This window comes from Rhea pennata, chromosome 3, assembly GCF_028389875.1.
Source record: "Rhea pennata isolate bPtePen1 chromosome 3, bPtePen1.pri, whole genome shotgun sequence".
NCBI classification, from domain to species: domain Eukaryota; kingdom Metazoa; phylum Chordata; class Aves; order Rheiformes; family Rheidae; genus Rhea; species Rhea pennata.
In genome coordinates this window covers 100,607,458-100,626,197 of record NC_084665.1, presented here as the reverse complement: position 1 = coordinate 100,626,197, position 18,740 = coordinate 100,607,458, and the positions used below count along the sequence as shown (strand labels likewise).

General features: G+C 34.6%; 1 protein-coding gene across 1 annotated transcript in view; it reads right to left on the bottom strand.

The window, feature by feature from the left end:
* Nucleotides 1-18,740, bottom strand: part of EYS (eyes shut homolog) — an 872,934-nt gene that overhangs the window by 112,105 nt on the left and 742,089 nt on the right. Inside the window, exons 41-42 of the mRNA XM_062573097.1 lie at nucleotides 5,545-5,653; nucleotides 1,883-2,103 (exon numbers count right to left, since the gene is read on the bottom strand). Of these exons, the coding sequence (XP_062429081.1) occupies nucleotides 1,883-2,103; nucleotides 5,545-5,653 (330 nt within the window). The remainder of the gene's footprint in view (nucleotides 1-1,882; nucleotides 2,104-5,544; nucleotides 5,654-18,740) is intronic.

The window sequence follows — 18,740 nt, the reverse complement described above, 5'->3', positions numbered from 1 at the left end:
CAACCACTCTGGGTAACCTGTTCCAGTGCTCAGTCATCCCCACAGTGAAGCTATGTTTTCGTATGTTCAGATGGCACCTCTTGTGTTTCAGTTTGTGGCTGTTGCCTCTCATCCTGTCACCACTGGCAGGAGTCTAGCTCCATCTTCTTTACACTCTCCCATCAGGTGTTTGGTGTTTATAAATGCTGATAAGACCCCCACAAGCCCTCTCTTCTCTAGGATAAACAATCTCAGCTGTCTTAGACTCTTCTCATGAGAGAGATGCTCTAGTCCCTTCATTATCTGTGTGGCCATTCACTGGACTCAGTCTAGTAAGTCTATGTCTATCCTGTACTGGGGACCCGGAACTGGATCCAGCACTCCAGATGTGGCCTCACTAGTGCTGAGTAGAGGAGAAGGAGGCAATGCTCTTCCTAATGCAGTCCAGGATGCTGCTGACCTTCTTTATCAACCCCTGGGGCACATTACCACCGACTAGCCACCAGCTGCACTTTGTGGCACTGATCACAACCCTTTAAGCCTGTCTGTTCAGACAGTTTTGTTTTTTGTATGGGAGACAGTGTTGAAACCTTGGCTGAAGTCAGGATAAATACCTACTGTATGCCACTCAGGTACCAGATCAGTCATCTCATCATAGAAGGCTATCAGGTTGATCAGTATCTACAAAAGATTTTCTGAAATAGGCCGAGGCCATCAGTTTGGAAGCAGAAAGGCAGAAAAATAGATCAAATAGTCATGAATAACCTTATTCAGGAACCAAGCTTCAAATTAAATAATACTCCACAATGGTATATGACAGGCCAATCAGGTCCTGTGCAGTGGAATGACAGAGATATAGGAAGAAGCAACAGAGGTGAAACAGATTCATTACTTCCAAGTAAAGACTCAGTTTCACCAGTCTGGTAGGCACCTCGTGTGCTTCTTAATTATTTAAAGTTATATTATTCTTATTTATGCTCTAGCCAAACAAAGCTTAAAGATCAAAAACACATTTGGTGTTCCTGGTGTGCTCACATCAAAGAAGAGGAGCAGAAAAGTACACCTCAAGGGCTCTTTAATCTAACAAACGTACAGTGACCCATTTTTTTTTTTTTTTTTTTTTTTTTTAAGAATTTTAGATTAATATCATGATCGGCACTTGCCTGGAAGCCCACATACATTTTTCAAAACTGACTTGGGAGCTACTTCACAAATTCCATCAATTTTGAACAATGTTTTGGCTCCTAAAAGCTGAATGCTTTAGACAATGGTCAAGTTACTATTGAACCACCACTACTGCCAGAGTTTGTGCTTTTAGCTGAGGTCTCTTTTGGACCCCATTTCCTCTCTGGATCTGATGCACTGTAACTTTTAAAGGTTCTTTAAGAATATTTATCCATAAACACTGAAGATGATAAAACTGATTCATAGACTACCATATTAATATTTTCATGGCATGATGATGAAAGCCTGTGCTATGTCCTCAGAGTACAGCATGAAGATGGTTGAGGGTACAAAGCCTATTAAGATATACAGTCGTTAGACAGAGCGAGAGCTTATGTGATTCTATCCAAATTATCTATAGAAAGAGTCTGATTTAGTCACCAAACCTTGTGTGGGAACAGATCTAGCTGACCAAGAAGGAATTCTGGCAGCAATCCAGTATGCATGCAACCTTGGCAATATAATTACATTTTTATATCTCTTTTCATGTAAGCAAATAAGATATTAAATCTCTCTGGTTAGGCATGAAGAGCTCACATTTTCTATTTAGCATTACTAGGATAAAAGATAGGTGATTATTTCATTATACAGAAAATTATGATAATTTCTCATTAAGAATGAACTTACCAGCTCCGGCATGTAAACAGAAGATAAAGTGATTAAAAAAGGTAACTCTTACCTGATGCAGGTTCCACCATTGCGACATGGATTATAATCACATATTGGAACATTGCAGTTCACAACATTCCTTCCTCCAAGAGCCTCATCTATGATGAACAACTCTTTGTTGTTAACTTGAAAATCTCTAACACAACCTTTATAGCCATGTATCTGCCCAGCACACCGATGAACCTCTTCATGAACAGGAACATTTCCAAGGAAGATTGATCCAAAGGTGATCTGCAGAAACAAGAAAATAAACATCAGAAAAGAATGTCGTTTATATATTGTACGATGTAACTGTGAGCAATGGAGGAATAACAAGAGATAAAGGGAATAGGCATTACCTGAGTTGGTCAAAAACTATGATTTTTGGTTGATGAGAGTATATTTTAAAATGTGGTTCTCTATTTTATTTTATTTTAATTCATGCAAAGAGACTGTGTTCATGTTGTGTGCATCTTCATATGTGTAAAATACAACATACATCCCAGGAAACACAAACTGGAATTCCTTGCCTTAAACACAACAGGCATGGTAAGGTTTTTTATAGTTCTCCTTATTCTACACCAAGAGTTTCACATTTTTGATTGAGTGTTGGTGCAGAAACACTGGTCATTTAGAGAATAAAGATTAGAGATTAGAGATTAGATTAAAGAATAGATTGTGAATCAAGCAGTTCTTTAGGATCTGGGAATTATGGGCCCCAAAAGAGAGAGAACACACAATAAAGATTTTAAAATTTCTTGGATGAGTGACAGAAAAGAAAAAAGACTGCTAAGATGAAGTTCAGGGGAGAAGGGAAACTTAGTACTAGGGAATGGTACTAAATTCTAGCATCACCAAAATGGCTAGCAACATCCTGGTAGATAGAGGTGCCAAAGAAACATCCACAAGTATTCCACACTAGCCCACAAAGACAGTGCTTAGTATGGTTTTTCCTGTGCTACCTGATCTAGAAGGTGAACCCTTGTCCATTGGATGTATGTATAGGATCTGTGAGTCATTTAGCACTGTGAATCCCCCTTCTAAAGCTGGGTGCCTGACTTTTTGGAGCTCTAACACAGGTTTTCACCAAACCTAACTTCCTTTGCTAAATGTCTGCTACTGAGAATTGAAAAGATCATAATTTTTGCGTGTTTCCATCTGCAATGTATACAATACCAACAAACCATGAAACGCACAAAATCTAGTTGATCTGAGTCAGTAGGAAGAATCATATTAGAAGATGAACAAATATATCACAGCGTGTACAGAAAGAAAATATAATTTATTACTAGGAGCCCTTCACTATCATCTGTATTAACTGTGAAGATCTAGAAACAGAAGGAGGAAAACATCACATTGACTTATCTATAATTCACACATCATGATTTTGCTCTTCTGTTTCCTGTATGGCTTTTGTATCTTGAGATACATTGCTGACAATCTCAAGTGAAATCTGGAGTTACAGTGAACATGAATATCTTCAGATATTTCTCTATTTACACTGTCCTTCATTCAGAATGGAAAGACATAAGCTAAATCTTTTAGAGCATGGATAAAATTAAATCAGATTTCTCATGTGGAAAGAATTCAAAGACATCAGCTCAGCACTTGTCAAATTCACTTCATATCTCTTGACTCTACGCCCTATCAAACAAGCCAGCATAGTTTCAGACAAGATTTGTAAGCAGTATTTGCAGACATTTTCTCTCTGCTTGTGAATTTACAAAGAATCAAGCAAAGAACTGGACTGGAATGTAGAGAGTCTATGATTAAGAAAAGTGTTTTCAACCTTCCTCTTGCAACACAATCATTTTTACTTCTTGGACTTATTTCACAACAGTACTAACCTGGGGCAGATCCAGTGCACCATAGAACAACTTCAGTAGGCTCTGCTTAGTCTCTCACATCAGCAGTTTTCATCATAATATTTTAGATGCTCAGATTTGTGCTAGTACACTGCAATAAAGTCTTTGTTCTTTGAAGGTCCCATTCTGAGTTAAATTGACATAACCAGGATATATTGTAAAGAAGTAAAAGGCAAGAATTGTTGTAATTCTTGTTAATAACCTAACAGGCTTAGCATATAGACTTTCCAAATACTAATTTGAAAATGTCCTTCTTCACTTGAAGCCTGAGTGGTTAGGAAGATTAGCTCGGCAAGTAAGAGGAAGAACCTCATTAGGCCTTCTAGAGATAAAGGAACTTCTTTCCTTGTGTACTTGAAAAGAAATTTCAGGCTCTGGGAGAACAGTTGCAGATCTGTAAAGCAGAGTGATTAGTCATGAGGATCTGATATTCACATTATACACCATGTAAGGGATTCTGGATTAATTATAATTTGGTCCCATGAAATGCCCATTAGCGGTTACAGCACATTAGGCACACTCATAGAAAGCACATTTTGGTACAGTTTTATTCTCAATGAATTCAGTTTGCATGCTGCAAGACTGCTTTGCAACATGAATCAGTGTGGTAAGTGGGGATGGTAAGAATATTCACTTTAAAAACTCACTCCTGATATGAACTAAACCACATTTGCAGATCCACCCCAAAAGAAACAGAGAAGAGTTGTGGATGTTCTTTGGAACCAAAGACATTTCCTGATTAGCACAAGAAAGTTTGTGTTTTATGATCCTGGAGTATGACATCAAAGCTGGTTTCCTGAAAGTTATTTTTTGAGTAAGGCACTGCTGGCTTCTTGACATGATTAGGTGCTAATGGTTAAGCTTTTTCCTCAGATTTTCCTTGCAGGAGCTGTCAGTAGTGCTAACTTTATATTCCACCAGAGGGAGTTAAGGTCACTAGACATCAAGGAAGAGACAAAAACCTTCTGCAGTTGAATGTCAAGTTGATCATCTAGAAGCTATGAACAGAGAGAAAATTAAGGTGCAGCAGTATCTAATACCACATTGTTCTTGCTAGCAGACAGAACAAATCTTGATACTGTTTCAGGGAAGAAACAGGGAAGAAAATTGGTTCCTAACTCCCATTGCATGCACATCATGATTAGTGTCACTACAGTTAACAGTCCTGCCTTCTGGTGAATAATCTTATTGAGTGCCTCAATCACAGTTCAAATTCTATAGTCAAATACACAAAACAATGGGTATTCTGCAGAAGTAATACTGTGTTGCGATGATAGAATGTAGAACAAAGACAGGAGATAGCATAAAGACTAGGAATAACAGAGAAATTCGGATTTAGGAAAGCTGGCATTGGTTTCAACAGAGAGAGTAATTTTTTTCAATGTTGTTCAGAAGTGAATTCCTAGCAACAACACTAATCCCATGTCAAGTTGCTTATGGTTCATAACTGCCCTGAATTTCAAATAAGGGGTGATCAGAATTATTGCTAAACAAGAACTTGTTTTTAATAATACTGTGGCCTTGTTAAATGATTTTATTAATGTTATTTTTTTCTCTGGCATATGAGTGTTCCTTTCATGGACATTAAGTAGCTGAAATGGGATGTTTCAGTGTTAAGTAAACTGAAGATATCAATGGCAATATTATGGATGCTTGATGTAAAAAGACATATAGAAAAGAATGTATTTATAATGATATCTATGGTAAAATTCTATATACTCTGTTAAAAAAGGCTAGAATGCTTATTCTTCTTTGAGAATAATTAAAGTGTATAGGTTGATGAAATGTTCAGAGCAAATAGTTACATTTTGATGTTTTGGAGACTCACCTGAGATGCTTGATCTGACAGAGAGAGTCTGTGTTGTACAGGAGGATTCCCATCTGCAGACATTTCAATCATACAGTAACCTCCAGGACTGCCAACAGGCAACATATAACTAGAAGGAAACAGAAGATCTCATTATTGTTTATGCTGTTGACAGTAAAGTATTCAAATATCACACAGAAAAGACAAGGTGAAAAAGATGCTTCTGTTTCCATAAAGGATGTCACTCTTTGGACAATAATAATTCCAGTTTCATGGCTGCATGGACAACCTAAGAAATAAAAGATGTAAGTTTCTTTTTTAAGAAAGTCCCCCTTCTATTTGCTTTCCTCCTGTTCTTGACTCTAGTGTTTGAAATGTATATATATATAGAGAGAGAGAAGAAAGAGACCTTTCCTTCTGTAAGTGGGTACTGATAAATTCTAAGTGCTAACTGTGGTTGACAAATGGTCTCCCTAGTATAGAGGATTTCTGGGCAAGTAACATCATTGTTGAATGACGCTGAACTCCCTAGGTAGAAATTTCCTTTTTCTGCCCTATGTGGGAAACAGAAATGGAATAAGAAATGAAATACTGCATACCTCTGAGCAGCAAGATTACACTGTGATATAGTTATCGTTACTTGGGTAGCATGCTGTTAATGTAAACTCTGGTATTGAGCTTCAGAGATTAAAAAGAATATAAGGTTAAGGGAATTTGTAAAGTAAATACTGACAAACATTCATTAAGACACTGAGAATTTGTCAGGTTCTTTCTATGATGAAGTCTGACAAAATGTAAAAACTATTATCAACAATAAAAATTTAATCCAACAAGATGATTTTCAAATATATAGTTTTTTGTAGTTAGAAATGGAATTTGCATAAACATTATTACAGCAGTAGCAGAGTGTTAGAATAGGAAAATGTTCTTTAAAACAGAGCTCTGCTAATTCTGCACAAGTGCTTCCCACTTCCATTTAACCTCAGTTTGAATTTTCACATACTTTAGAAGAGAATGTGATATATCTTCTTTTGGGAAGCACGCTAAGGTTTACTGACTACATGCACAACAGGACATGAAACTCCCCTCAGTAATACCCTACGCAATTAGGTCTCCAGAGTAAAACCTTATATTAGAAAAATGTTATATTTTCACAACAGAATTTACAGAAGAGTCTGAAAAAAAGATTCAAGTTTAAGTGGACTGCCAAATTTTCCATGATTTAGCTGAACAAAAAGATGTCAGGAATTTCATAAACTATATTGTATTGGAGTGGATGAATTTTCATGTTAGGGCATACACATATGTGAAAGTTAACATATTGAAGGTCATGAAATCCTAAATACTGTGAACACATATCAGTATTCTTACAAATGACATAGCTCAGTATTGCAAAGGACAAATTTATTTCTGGATGAACTACATCTAAATCTACCATCTTCTCAAATGTCTGTGTTTTCATACAGCACCTACTTGTTTGTCTGCAGCTGCCATGGTATGATTTATCTCTATCCTTGAGCTTTGCTTTTCTACCCGTGTCTACAGGCTTATTGGTCTGTCCTCCTAACCATACATACAGTATGAAATTTAAGAGTCCCAGCTTTCACCTCTGAAGTTACTTAGAGCACTGTGTTGACATAAATGGATATAAAATTTGGTCCTTAATGAATATGGGTACATTTATAACACTTGCTGCAGTACAGCGATTCCTGAATGGGCAGGAAAAAAAAAAAAAAAAAAAAAAAAAAAGGGCATGTACTAAAACAAGTCACATAGGCAGTATATCTATATCAGCATGGAGACACACTCATATTAATAAATCTTGCCTTTCCAATAGCTATATTGCTTCTAGTTCCAGAGCTAATTCAGTCGATACCAATTCATTGACTTTTCATTGCATGCTGCTGCATGGGGTTGAAATGTTCCAAATTATTTCACCTTTGTAACTATGCTACACTTTCTGTACTTTTGAAATAGAAAAAAAACAATGTTTCAAATATTTTACAATGATTTGAGATGAATGGCATCTCCCATTAACATCTTTCAAAATGTGACCTTGATTTCTAGGCTATTCAAATTAGTTTGCAAAATGTTGTTTCTTTTTTAATTTTAGGTTTTTTAAAAAACATGTCTTTCTAAGTATATTTTAAGTTAAATTTCTCCTTATATAGTCAAAATTTAGCATAACATTTTCAGTTTGAATGTAGAGAGACAGAAGCAACGTCTGCTATTCTGAAGATCAGCTAATTTTCTCTGCTTTATTATAAAATTAGGTGAATAGAATAAACAGAACTTCCTTGTCAATAAATGACACTTGGAACATGGATAATATTGGAGAAAGAACTTCCATCTACTCTGATTTCCAACCAATTCTTACTATATCAAAAATGTCTTGAATTGCATTTATTGTTCCTACTTATATCCCAGTTGCTGGCAATTCCCCAGGTAATTCGTAGTGTATAATTGTTTTGAGTAAAATAAAACTAGCTCAGTTTGGATTCTCTTCGGAAAAACCAGCTCCACAACCTTTACCTGATGGTTTACTAGCTAGAGTAGATTCTGCAGCACGTACTCATGGCAATGCTTTTGCTCTCCCTCCTCCTCTCCTTTTCAAGAAGGTTTCTGAAGTCTTCACCTGCTGCACTTTCTATGTCAACTCAAGGTTTAACCCTGCCCATCACATATTGTAACAGTCCAGCCTACAAACAGCAAAGGTTTAAATGATGTGACAAAGTTATAACAAAGAATGTCTGACGGAAAAGAAAAAGAACAACATGGTCTATGCCAATTTGATCCTCTTCAAGCAATTAGCTATCCAAACTCAATTCTTTGTTGTAAACTTTGGTTGCAAATGTCTGGTATCCACACACTCTCTTACTGTTCTGGGCATATAATTTCTTGTTTGGACTCTTTGCTAAGAAAAAAAAAAAGAGTGTAAGATAAAAAAGAGGTGCAATTAAAACAAGCTTTAAAGATTACTCAGTGCTTAAATGGTCTTTACTGTAATGCCTTTATGCAGACAAGCATAAGTATCCTAAATTCATATGAATACTAACATAATCATCCTTAGTCTTGTGTACCTGGTGATCCATTCTAATTTTACAGAAATGTGTCAGTCAAAAAATCTGTAGAATAAAACACTATCTGTTAGCAGCAACTATTACACAGTAATTTTTATCACAGTAATTTTTATCATTAGGGCTCAACTTTACATAGGATGTAAAAGGTATTATTTCTTCTTCTTTCTTTCTTTTTTTTTTTCCTCCTAGATGCGGAAATGAAAGCTTAAGGAAAAGAAGTGATTTGTTTGATGTCAACCAGTAGATTAGTGATTGAGCTGTGAGAAAAAAACAAGCTATAAGCAGAAATCTAGTGACCTATATCCTGGAGTGCGCATTAAGAATGCTCTCACTACTTTCTTCAGTATTTGCTTCTTTCTCTGCAAGCACTTCCAGGTAAGTCATACTTGAAATCTCTGTCTGTTGTAGGCCACAGCAATGAAAAATTGTCATTTGAAATCTGAACAAAAGGAAAATTTTTCATGCTTACATTACCACAAAATTACAGCTGTTTGAGTTTGCTAGATTACTCAAATATGCTTAGAATAGCTTGGAAAGAGATAGAGCATGGAAAATTTCAGCCCAAAAGTCAGTTTTCTGAGAAAATTATGAAAATAATGAAAAATGGCAATTAAAATGGAAATGCCATCTCCATCTTTGCCATAGTAGCTGAAATCCCAAAGTGCTAAAGTATGGACTTATATAACTACAGAGTTTTTAAAAATAATGACCAAGAATGTCCTTGAAATATTCTGCAGCAAAAATGATGTGAATTAAAATGCCACTGCATCTAGCTGTACAACTTGTTTTACTTATAATGTAACATTAAATCTGTCTGAATCCTGCAATTGCATAAATGCAGCTCTATTCCTGCACGCATCTCATAGAAGAATGAAATCTAGTATTCACATTATAAAAGATAAAAGCTGATGATTTATTCTCTTGACATTTTTTCTTTATTTTTCTAATTAACCTCATATTATGAGAAACTGACCTCATATTAAGAACACCTGAAAGTGGCTAATCACTGACATCTTTCAATTTTGAAGAAATAATTTTTAGTTCAGTTTCACTTCTTCACTTGTTTAGATGCTAAAGGCATTTCAGTCCATCTGCCTCACATCTCAGTGACATATTTCAGTTGCATTCAAAGCCAGCATATTTTTTTTCCCTCTAGAGACAGTGACAGAATAGTATGCAATATGATTCCTGTTGCAAGATTTTTTTGTCAGGCACCAGAACCACTCTATGTGACTCATACATATTACACTTGTAATGATATGAAAAGGTTTTACAGAGCAGTAGAGAACTGGGTATGTGTGAGGGAAGTATGGGAACATTATGCAGAGTATTTCTCAAAATAATCTGAATTGGTCTGCAGCCATGTGCAGTAACTGTTCCTGTAGGTGCTAAGCTACAGGCCTGATGTAGCGGAGTATTTGTTTCCTCAGGTTTGAAATAAGAAGAGTTTCAGCCTTCTTTTTTAAGCTTCACTTAGAATAACATGATTTTTCATATCTGCAATGAATTTTATATAAGCTTTTGTTAAGAATAAGAATTAACAAAAGATTTATTACAGGGACTGTTCCTCTACAAAAGACTCATAGACCACAACAGATGTAAAACATAAGTTATACACATTGATTAATGCCATTACTGGTTACATCCTGATTAATCATGTGAATGAACATTAAATATCTAGCAAACAGCAAGTACAATGTTTACCTAGCATGCTCACACCTATATAATGCAATTGTGGATATTAAGTATTGGATTTTAGTTTAGGCTTGGGACTGATATTAAAGGGAATCCTCCTGAGCTAGCTAAGATTGAGGCATTTTAAATTCATATGCTATCTGATATATTTTTTTTTCGAGCAGATGTTTTACTTTATACTGTAACAACTAGTTCTCAATGTGAAAAACTTAATCTTACTTTTTTTCAAGCTAGTCACCAGGTGGCACTAAAGGAGCACAGTAGAAAATTCATACTGTCTCTTCTGATCATCAGAAATACTGACTTAAGCCCTAATTGATAGAATGATTGTTTCAGCTTCCAATTTATATATAAGAAAACACAGTAAAGTATTTTAAACTGATCACATACTTGACAATATGGATGAGAAAAAGTCTGGAGACTGGAACTTCTGGAAGACTTTCAACTGCATTCATGCAGTATAACTATCTAATGTAATCACGTAAATGGTGCATTCTTGGTTGTATAAACATACTTAAGAAAATTTAGTTTATACCAGTTATGTTTTCTATACAGTGCTATAGCTGTAGCCATATTTCTAACAGATTAGAGACATAACAAAATTAAAGTGCCAGATTAGCTGCATAAAAAAATCAAATTTATAAAGGGTACCAGCCTCTGACATTATTCAACCTAAATTGACACAGTAAGATTTTTCCTAAATAAAGACTTCATACTGCTACTAGTTTACAGAAAATAGGTTTTTTGGTCTTCTGAAAATGATTACAAAGTAGTTATATTGCTCTTGATTTTTTAATGTGACAATTGGAGAATTGTGTTTAGAACTAGCTGCTATTTTTTTTTCCTACAAGCTGACAAACACTTTAACCCAATTTAATAACACATCATGGGAAAAAATCCCGACAAAATCCCACATGCCTCTTTACTGAAAAAGTGTTGATATTAAAGAGACAATTTGAAATGACTTCTGCAAAACACTAAAGCAGCAGCTTCATTTACACCCTTGATTAACCAGAGCAGTTGTCAAGGGAACATCTACCAGCTGTCAAGCAATACAGGAGATTTTTTCAAGAACAATGATTTTACTTTTTACTGAGCATATGCAATTCACAAGTGTGAAAATCTGTAGTGTGTTTTATGTCTTTAGTAATCTCTTGATACTTCTTTCCAAAATTCTTTCAGTTATTTTTTAGGTTACAAAAATAGCAAATTTTTGGATTTTTGTTATTAAAAAAATACCTTCTCTTTCCGAAATAATTTTCATCTACTGCCTCCATGGAAATGTTCACACATGTCTTTCCCTTTTCAACAAGATCATTTTTAGGCATTTCTTAGCACTTTCAATTATAACATTAGGAAGTGAAAATTATAAAAATGAATGCTTCATTTTATGTCTGACATGTTATTTGAAATCAATGAAACATCTGCCATAGCCTCCAGTTATTCAACACCAAATTTCAGGTTTCCTCGTTGCTATGATGTGACCTAACTCTAAAGTGTACCAGAAGGAGAGAACGAGACAAGAGTCAGGGGGAAGATAAGAAGTCAAGAAGATAAAACTCAAATGATTTTGACCACTCATAGTGTCTTGCAGTACTAATTATCTCCCAATGTCCTTAAAAAAAAGAGAGAGAAAGAGAGAGCTTTTAAAAGTGCTAGTTGCGAGAAGTCTGGATTTAGAGGAGAAAAGAAACCCTAGCTATTAAAGGCTCTCTTGATGAGGATGGAAAATCCTACAGTTTTGCTGACTGTTTATTTTTGGTGTTTTCCTATTTGGTTCTTAGGAATGCCTGCTATTTGCCTTAGATTCAGAAGCTGTTCCTCATTATGTGAACAAAAATGGTTAACATGGCAGCATTACACTGAATATTACGTTCCAGGTTATTGCTGACATCTTCCTCATATCTATGCACCGAAGGCTGCTCCTTCTAATGATGCTTAAAAATAGATACCACTATTTGTACTTACTTAAACTCCTCCCTTACTCCTTGATCAGTTTTACTGGACTATGCAGGAAGAGTAGAACTTTTAAAAAGATTCAGGTGGGCAAATTTGAGAGAGAACAGTAGCTAGATAGCACACACAATACTGGACATAATACTGTACATTAGTATTTCAGGGGGGTCTAGCATGTCTTACAATTATAAGCATTTGTTCTGATTTATTTGTACCCAATAACGAGGCTTCTGTAGTTAGGATACAAATATGCTTGTCTACCTCTATGCCTTGTACGGTTTGGTGTGTTTCTATAACACACTGCATCCTGCAGTATGGCACTGGTTTCGTCTGATTCAAGTGCACATTAGAATCCCTGCTTCTGGCCACTGCAGAAAAGGACAAATACTTTAAACTGAAGAGAAGTTTTTTTCCTACTATTACACATAACATCCCATCTTCAGCTCAGTTCTACAGTAGGTGCTCCACACCATACTGTTAAAATACTACTTAGTTATTGTTTTTGATAGATAGTCTTAAAATGGAGCATCACATTGAAGAAGATATGGACCAAGAAAAAAAAAGACTAGAAAAGAGCTGCAGGAAACATTGGATATCTAGAAAAGGGACCTGCAAAGAAAGTTTACATTCAAGTTTCATCTAATCCAAGAAAAAACCTTTAACTTTTAGAGGTCTTTCAGTGCACATCCAATGTTACTTATACTAATTATAGATCACTTAGGCAAAATTGAAAGAGTTAAAGAAGACAAGATTAATCAGAGGCATAATAAAATCTCCAAGCATGTAAAAGGCTGCTGCAAACAAGAAAATAATATATTCTTTATCTTTACAGCAGACTTTAGAAAAAATCTCTCTAATAGTACGGATTTTAAGGTAGATTGCCTGATTGGGTCAGGTCTCCCTCACTAGAGCTCTTTAAGGTCAGGTTAGAGAAATATCTGTCAGAAATGACAAAAGCGTGTAATTTACAGGTATGACAAATATGACAAAAGTGCTAGGGCAGGGGGATAAAGTAGGTGATCACCTGAGATCTTTTGCAGCCTACAATTTATAATTCTAACATTTCTGTCAGAAGAATTAAAGACAATTCCATGGAATGTTAACACCGCAAAACTCATTTTAGGTTTGGCAAAAACTAAGTCTAAAATTAATATGACATTTCCAATTGTTCAGATAATTGAGTCTATCTACAAGGTAAAGAAAGAGCAGAACAGGTCTTATTGTTGGACAAACAACTAGTTTATAATAGAAACAACTGCAATGATCAGTGTGTCTGAATTTTTATAAGAATAGATTCTTTCTATTATACACAAATCTCATATGACCCACTTTAAGGAAAAATGTCTTTCTGGAGAGTGCTGAATATAAAATGCAGAAAGGAAAAGTGCTTTTGTTCACCTTCAAACTCACTCTTTTCTCTCTCACTGTGGAGGTACTAGCAAAATTAGACAGAAATAAATAAAAATACAGGACTACAAATAAATTTAATCTTGCATAATATATACCTTGCACAGGAGATTTCTTTATGCAATGTCTAGATAGAGTTTTTCACATATTATATAGAATATAAAGACCCCCCCAAAAATTGATAGTTGTGTATAAGCACATCATTAGCTGAAAATGTTAATTCCTACTTTACATAAAACACAATAGATACTTTTTATGCTAGGTTCTACTTGGATTTCTTTGTTCCTCTTCTATGCCAGATTTTTACTATTGATAAAAATCTGTCTTTTTTAACAAGATAACACATCTTCAAGAACGAATATTGTTGCTTTTCCTCTTTCTGTTATTTCCTTTGTCTCATGTACATGGACCAATTGGATATTTGCTGCACCTAAACACAGTGGTCTTGATTTTCACCATGGCCACCTTTAACTTTTCTTTCAGTGTACAAAATGAAGGACTTTCTTCCTTGGAAGAGCATTTTTTGAGCAAAGGGCTTGCAGTCTTTTGTACAGCTCATTCTTACCATCTAATCTGGCTTCTCTCGTTCACTGATTTTTAATACAGGTGTAATTGCACTGAAGTAATTTAATTTAAAATTATATAACAACAGAAAGGGAAACTTGCTTCCTCCTTCACTCCCTTTACATAAGTCTATGTAAAACCTATGCAATACCTAATGAAAATTGTGGCAGAAATACAGAGAAAATGAGGAATATTTAGCCTTCACTGCAAGAGTATTCTATGCAAAGAAGTAAAGCTTTCATATAGACAGTCATTATCTAACAGGGTTGATGTGCTTTTTTTTTCTCCCTGATGAAATCTTCCCAGTCAAATAAATGGCAAACAACTTACCTAATGTTGATCTATTATATTAAAGGTCACACGCTTTCCTCTGGGGGAAAATTAGGTGATTTTGTTAACTTACAGAAAGTCAGAATAGTAATCAAAAGCAAAAATGCAATGTTATATTGATGAAAAGTGAGCTGCAAAAGTTCTGCTCAACAGTAAACAAATTGAAGCCTAAATCTGACTGCATGGAGCAGCTGCATACACACTGTACTAGAGTGCAAAAATAACCTTTACAACACTACAAGATTTTACCATGTTAGAGAATTTTTATTCTGGAGAGAAATATGACTGATCTGCCTATCATAACCCATACCATTTTCTTTAGATACAGAATCAGTTGTAATTACAGTAGAGTACAGGTAAGTAGAGTAAAAGTCTATATAAGAAACATTCAATATTATCTCCCAGCAAGCAAATTACATTACTGTAATTCTGGCAAAAGATAAAATACGGCACTTGACCAAACTTGCAATTTTAAAAAGTATTCAGATGCCTTAAATATTGTTGCATTACAAGTTGTGATATCATGTCTTAAAACTCGTTGTTAAATAACGTATCTACCTACTAGCTAACTTAACCTCATACATATGAAAGTATTGGTGAAAATAAAGAAAAATAAGAAATTGATGTTTGTATGTGAAGAAGAAATGGTAAAACCACTTTAACAGAGAAAAAGCAGTATTAGTTTAACAACATAAATGCGTGAAATGCAATTCAAACTCAAAACTTTCATATAGGAGTCTTTGTATCTCATGTAATAACTTTATAGAACAATTAAATTCCTGGACATAAAGAAGAACTACAGAAGAAAGATCCACAGTCATGTGATCATGTCATATTTGGACAGGCTGCACACTGTGCTAGCACAGACATGCTCACCCTCTGCATCACGTATGACCCAGGTATGACTGTGTAAGATAGTATGGACAGTGAATGTTATCTCTCTCCTGTGCAGATAGATTCTTGGACAGACTTATGGGAAAAGAGTTGTTGTAGGAACTTCTTAAAATGCTGCAAAATTGTTATCTTATCATTGCTAGAACACACACCAGACAATATGATGAAATAGATACTTAACCACAGGCTAGATTATTATGTTCAGTTGTTCAGTAAACCCATAACAGAGACACAGAAACAATGTTTATAGTGAACCATGCAGAATAATGTTAGATAATATTCCAATTGTACGGCATAGCATCTTCCTTTGAAAGAAAATTTGATTGCAAATTTTTAGACCTAGATATAAAACTGTGAACAGCCATGACTCATTTTTCTGGGAAGTCTGATGTGAAATGGCTATGAAATATAAAGAAAATACATGTATACATACATTTCTCAGAACAATCAATGTTTATATATGACACAATTATAATAACAATTTGCCTAAAGTGGTAAGAATTTTTCTGTATATAGACAGATTGTGCTTGCTAGAATGGTTAAAACAGAGAACAAAGTAAAAAATATGGAACATATCCAAAACATCCTAATTTGAGTGTGGAAGATTCCAGTCAAGACAATACTGAAAGGTAAAATGGTAAACTCAAACAAATGTTTATAGATTTGAATTGCCCTAACACTCTGCCAACAAAGTGCCTCAACAAAGCACTGGAAATGTGCTATGCAATTATGTTTCTCCTCCTTGAGGAGTACTATCAATCCTAGAAGTACAGTGGCTCTGTTGGAGTTAGCAGGAGTTTTGTATTACACTAGAATATAGGAATAAATGAGTATTTGAGCCATTTTCAGAGATAATCTTCCATTTAGGGTCTCACATAACTCTGGTCCTATGGATAAAACTTAGAAAGCTACCTAATGAACAAACAAATCTGTGTCAATGCAGATTTGACAACACAATAATGCAACAACAGAATATTACATTGCGTACAAAGGAAACAACGCAATATTACAATGACCTTCAATTGAAAATCTTCTGTTTTCTTACCTATGACAGACAGAAGACATACAATAATAAATAACATTTATTCTTTATATAAGGCAGCACTAATTAATCTCCTTTCATATACTCTATGGTCTAAAATGAACTCCTACTCCTACTCTACATTTAGAAAAACTAAGAGAAAGATAGGTTAATTAACATAGTCAGTGTGAAATTTGGTCTTTAACTTGCATGACAAGAGAATGAATAATTTATGCAATTATATTGGAAATTTGGGGAGATTGCAGAGAATAAAATCCTTCTATTGGAGATGAGTGCAAATCCTGAATTTGAGGCTGGTATCTTTGACAATATTCATGACCAAGAAAAATTCTATTTGTATTTTAGCTCTAAGGATTTAGGTATCAAAAACATTTTTTTTTTTTTTGATCGAAGACTCTTTTAATTGTGTGTTGGCTTCACAGTCTTTTAAGAGTGTTTCACAGACTTCTAATCCTTTGCTGCTTTGAGTCTTTGGACCTTAGCGCTATTTTCACACTACCCTAATTCAGACTTAGGCAAATTTCATGTGCCTACCTCTCACAGTGAAATTCAGACAACCTATTCTCAGGGTTTGCTGATGACATTCAAGTAATTTGCTTCTTCACATCCTCAAAAGCATCCAGCTCAGGAAAAAGGAAAAGGCACACAGTTAATCTCTGTTTTAATTCAGGACCAATTGCTGAAGCACCTATTGCTTCTACTCAACTGTTCTATAAAGGTCTAAGAATGCTTAATTCAGCTAAATTACATTAAGATCAACAGAAAATACTGCTAGAGAACGTGAGTCAGAGGACACATGAAGCCTGGAATAGCCTATTAAAATGGGATATTGAGTGCTCCTCACTTAACTTGGCAAATTATTCTTGCAGTCTAATTGAAGCTGTAAATATATGCTATTGATAAAAGTAATTCTCTATGTATGATAAGAATTACCAATAGCAAATGCGTGTGGTAAGCATCACTTCTTAGGCTGTCATAAAGCCAAAGCTGCCAAGAAGTCTAGCAGAGTACTATGGAGGGGTAATACGCTGTTTCTTGCGCAGATGAAACTGGGAATGAGTTACTTATCTTTCTTATTAAGCTCTTCCAAGAGTTCAAGAGTCCTCTCTATGCCTTCAGCCCTCACTAACATTCTGTGTGTCTCTCCTTTAGACATCATCAGTAATTTACTTTCAAATTTACTTCCACAAAGCATGAGCAACACCCATCAGGCCAACAGTACAAGGCAGCAATACTAAATGATATTTATCAGACTTAAGATTTATCCAGTTAATGAACCCTATCAGGCAATGTAATTAGTTGCTTGCATTTTTTTTAAATGCTGCTACGTATTTATTTGAACATAGAAAGGTGCAGATCTATCTATATTTTAGCATAAATATATAGAAATTCAAGTCTTATTACTACTATGTAAACTGATTAAAGGGGTCTAGTGGCCCTTTTCTGGACCAAAGTCATTACTTATTTTGTTGCTGCATATGATACCAGGTATGTTGTACTTTACTCAAAAGACGTGAGTTTCAAAATTGTTATATCAAGGAAATTCAGATCCTTATAATATTTGTGCATGTACTTTGTATAATTTGAAACTGTCTAAATCACAGCATCCGATATAAACAGCTGAGACCCTTTTTTCTAAGATATAACCAAGTATTTCTTTAAAAGAAGAAAAAGGAGACTGCTTTATGGTGATATGTTATTATACATTTCAATTGCAATCCTCTTAAATGTACAAGAAACTACAGGTTCACAATGCTTATTCCCTATTTGAATACAAAAAGATAAAATATAGATTATGGTATATCATTTGGAGGTGCTTTAAGAGAGGTGATACTTAAACAGAAAGATTTATATTTTATAACATATTACAAATATCTCAATTCATTTTTTTTTCTAGTCAGTCTGATTAGTGATGTATATTTGAGGAGAAGTGTACTATTTGGAAAATAAATAGTGCATAAGATTCATGAATATTAAAAGAGAAAAAGAAAAATATCATTCTTTTTAGCCTGGATGAGTAAATGTGTTCCATTTTATAAACAAGATAGATCACTTTCATCAGATTTAAAAAATAGAAACCATTAAGTGTTTATGGAAAAACGCAATCTCGTATGATGCAAAATGTGCTCTATTTCTTCATGGGCAGATGAAATTTTATGTATCACTATTTTTACTAGCTTTTTAACAAGATTATATTTATGAATATAAGTCATTAAGGAAATTACAAAATCGTAAACAAATACCAAGAT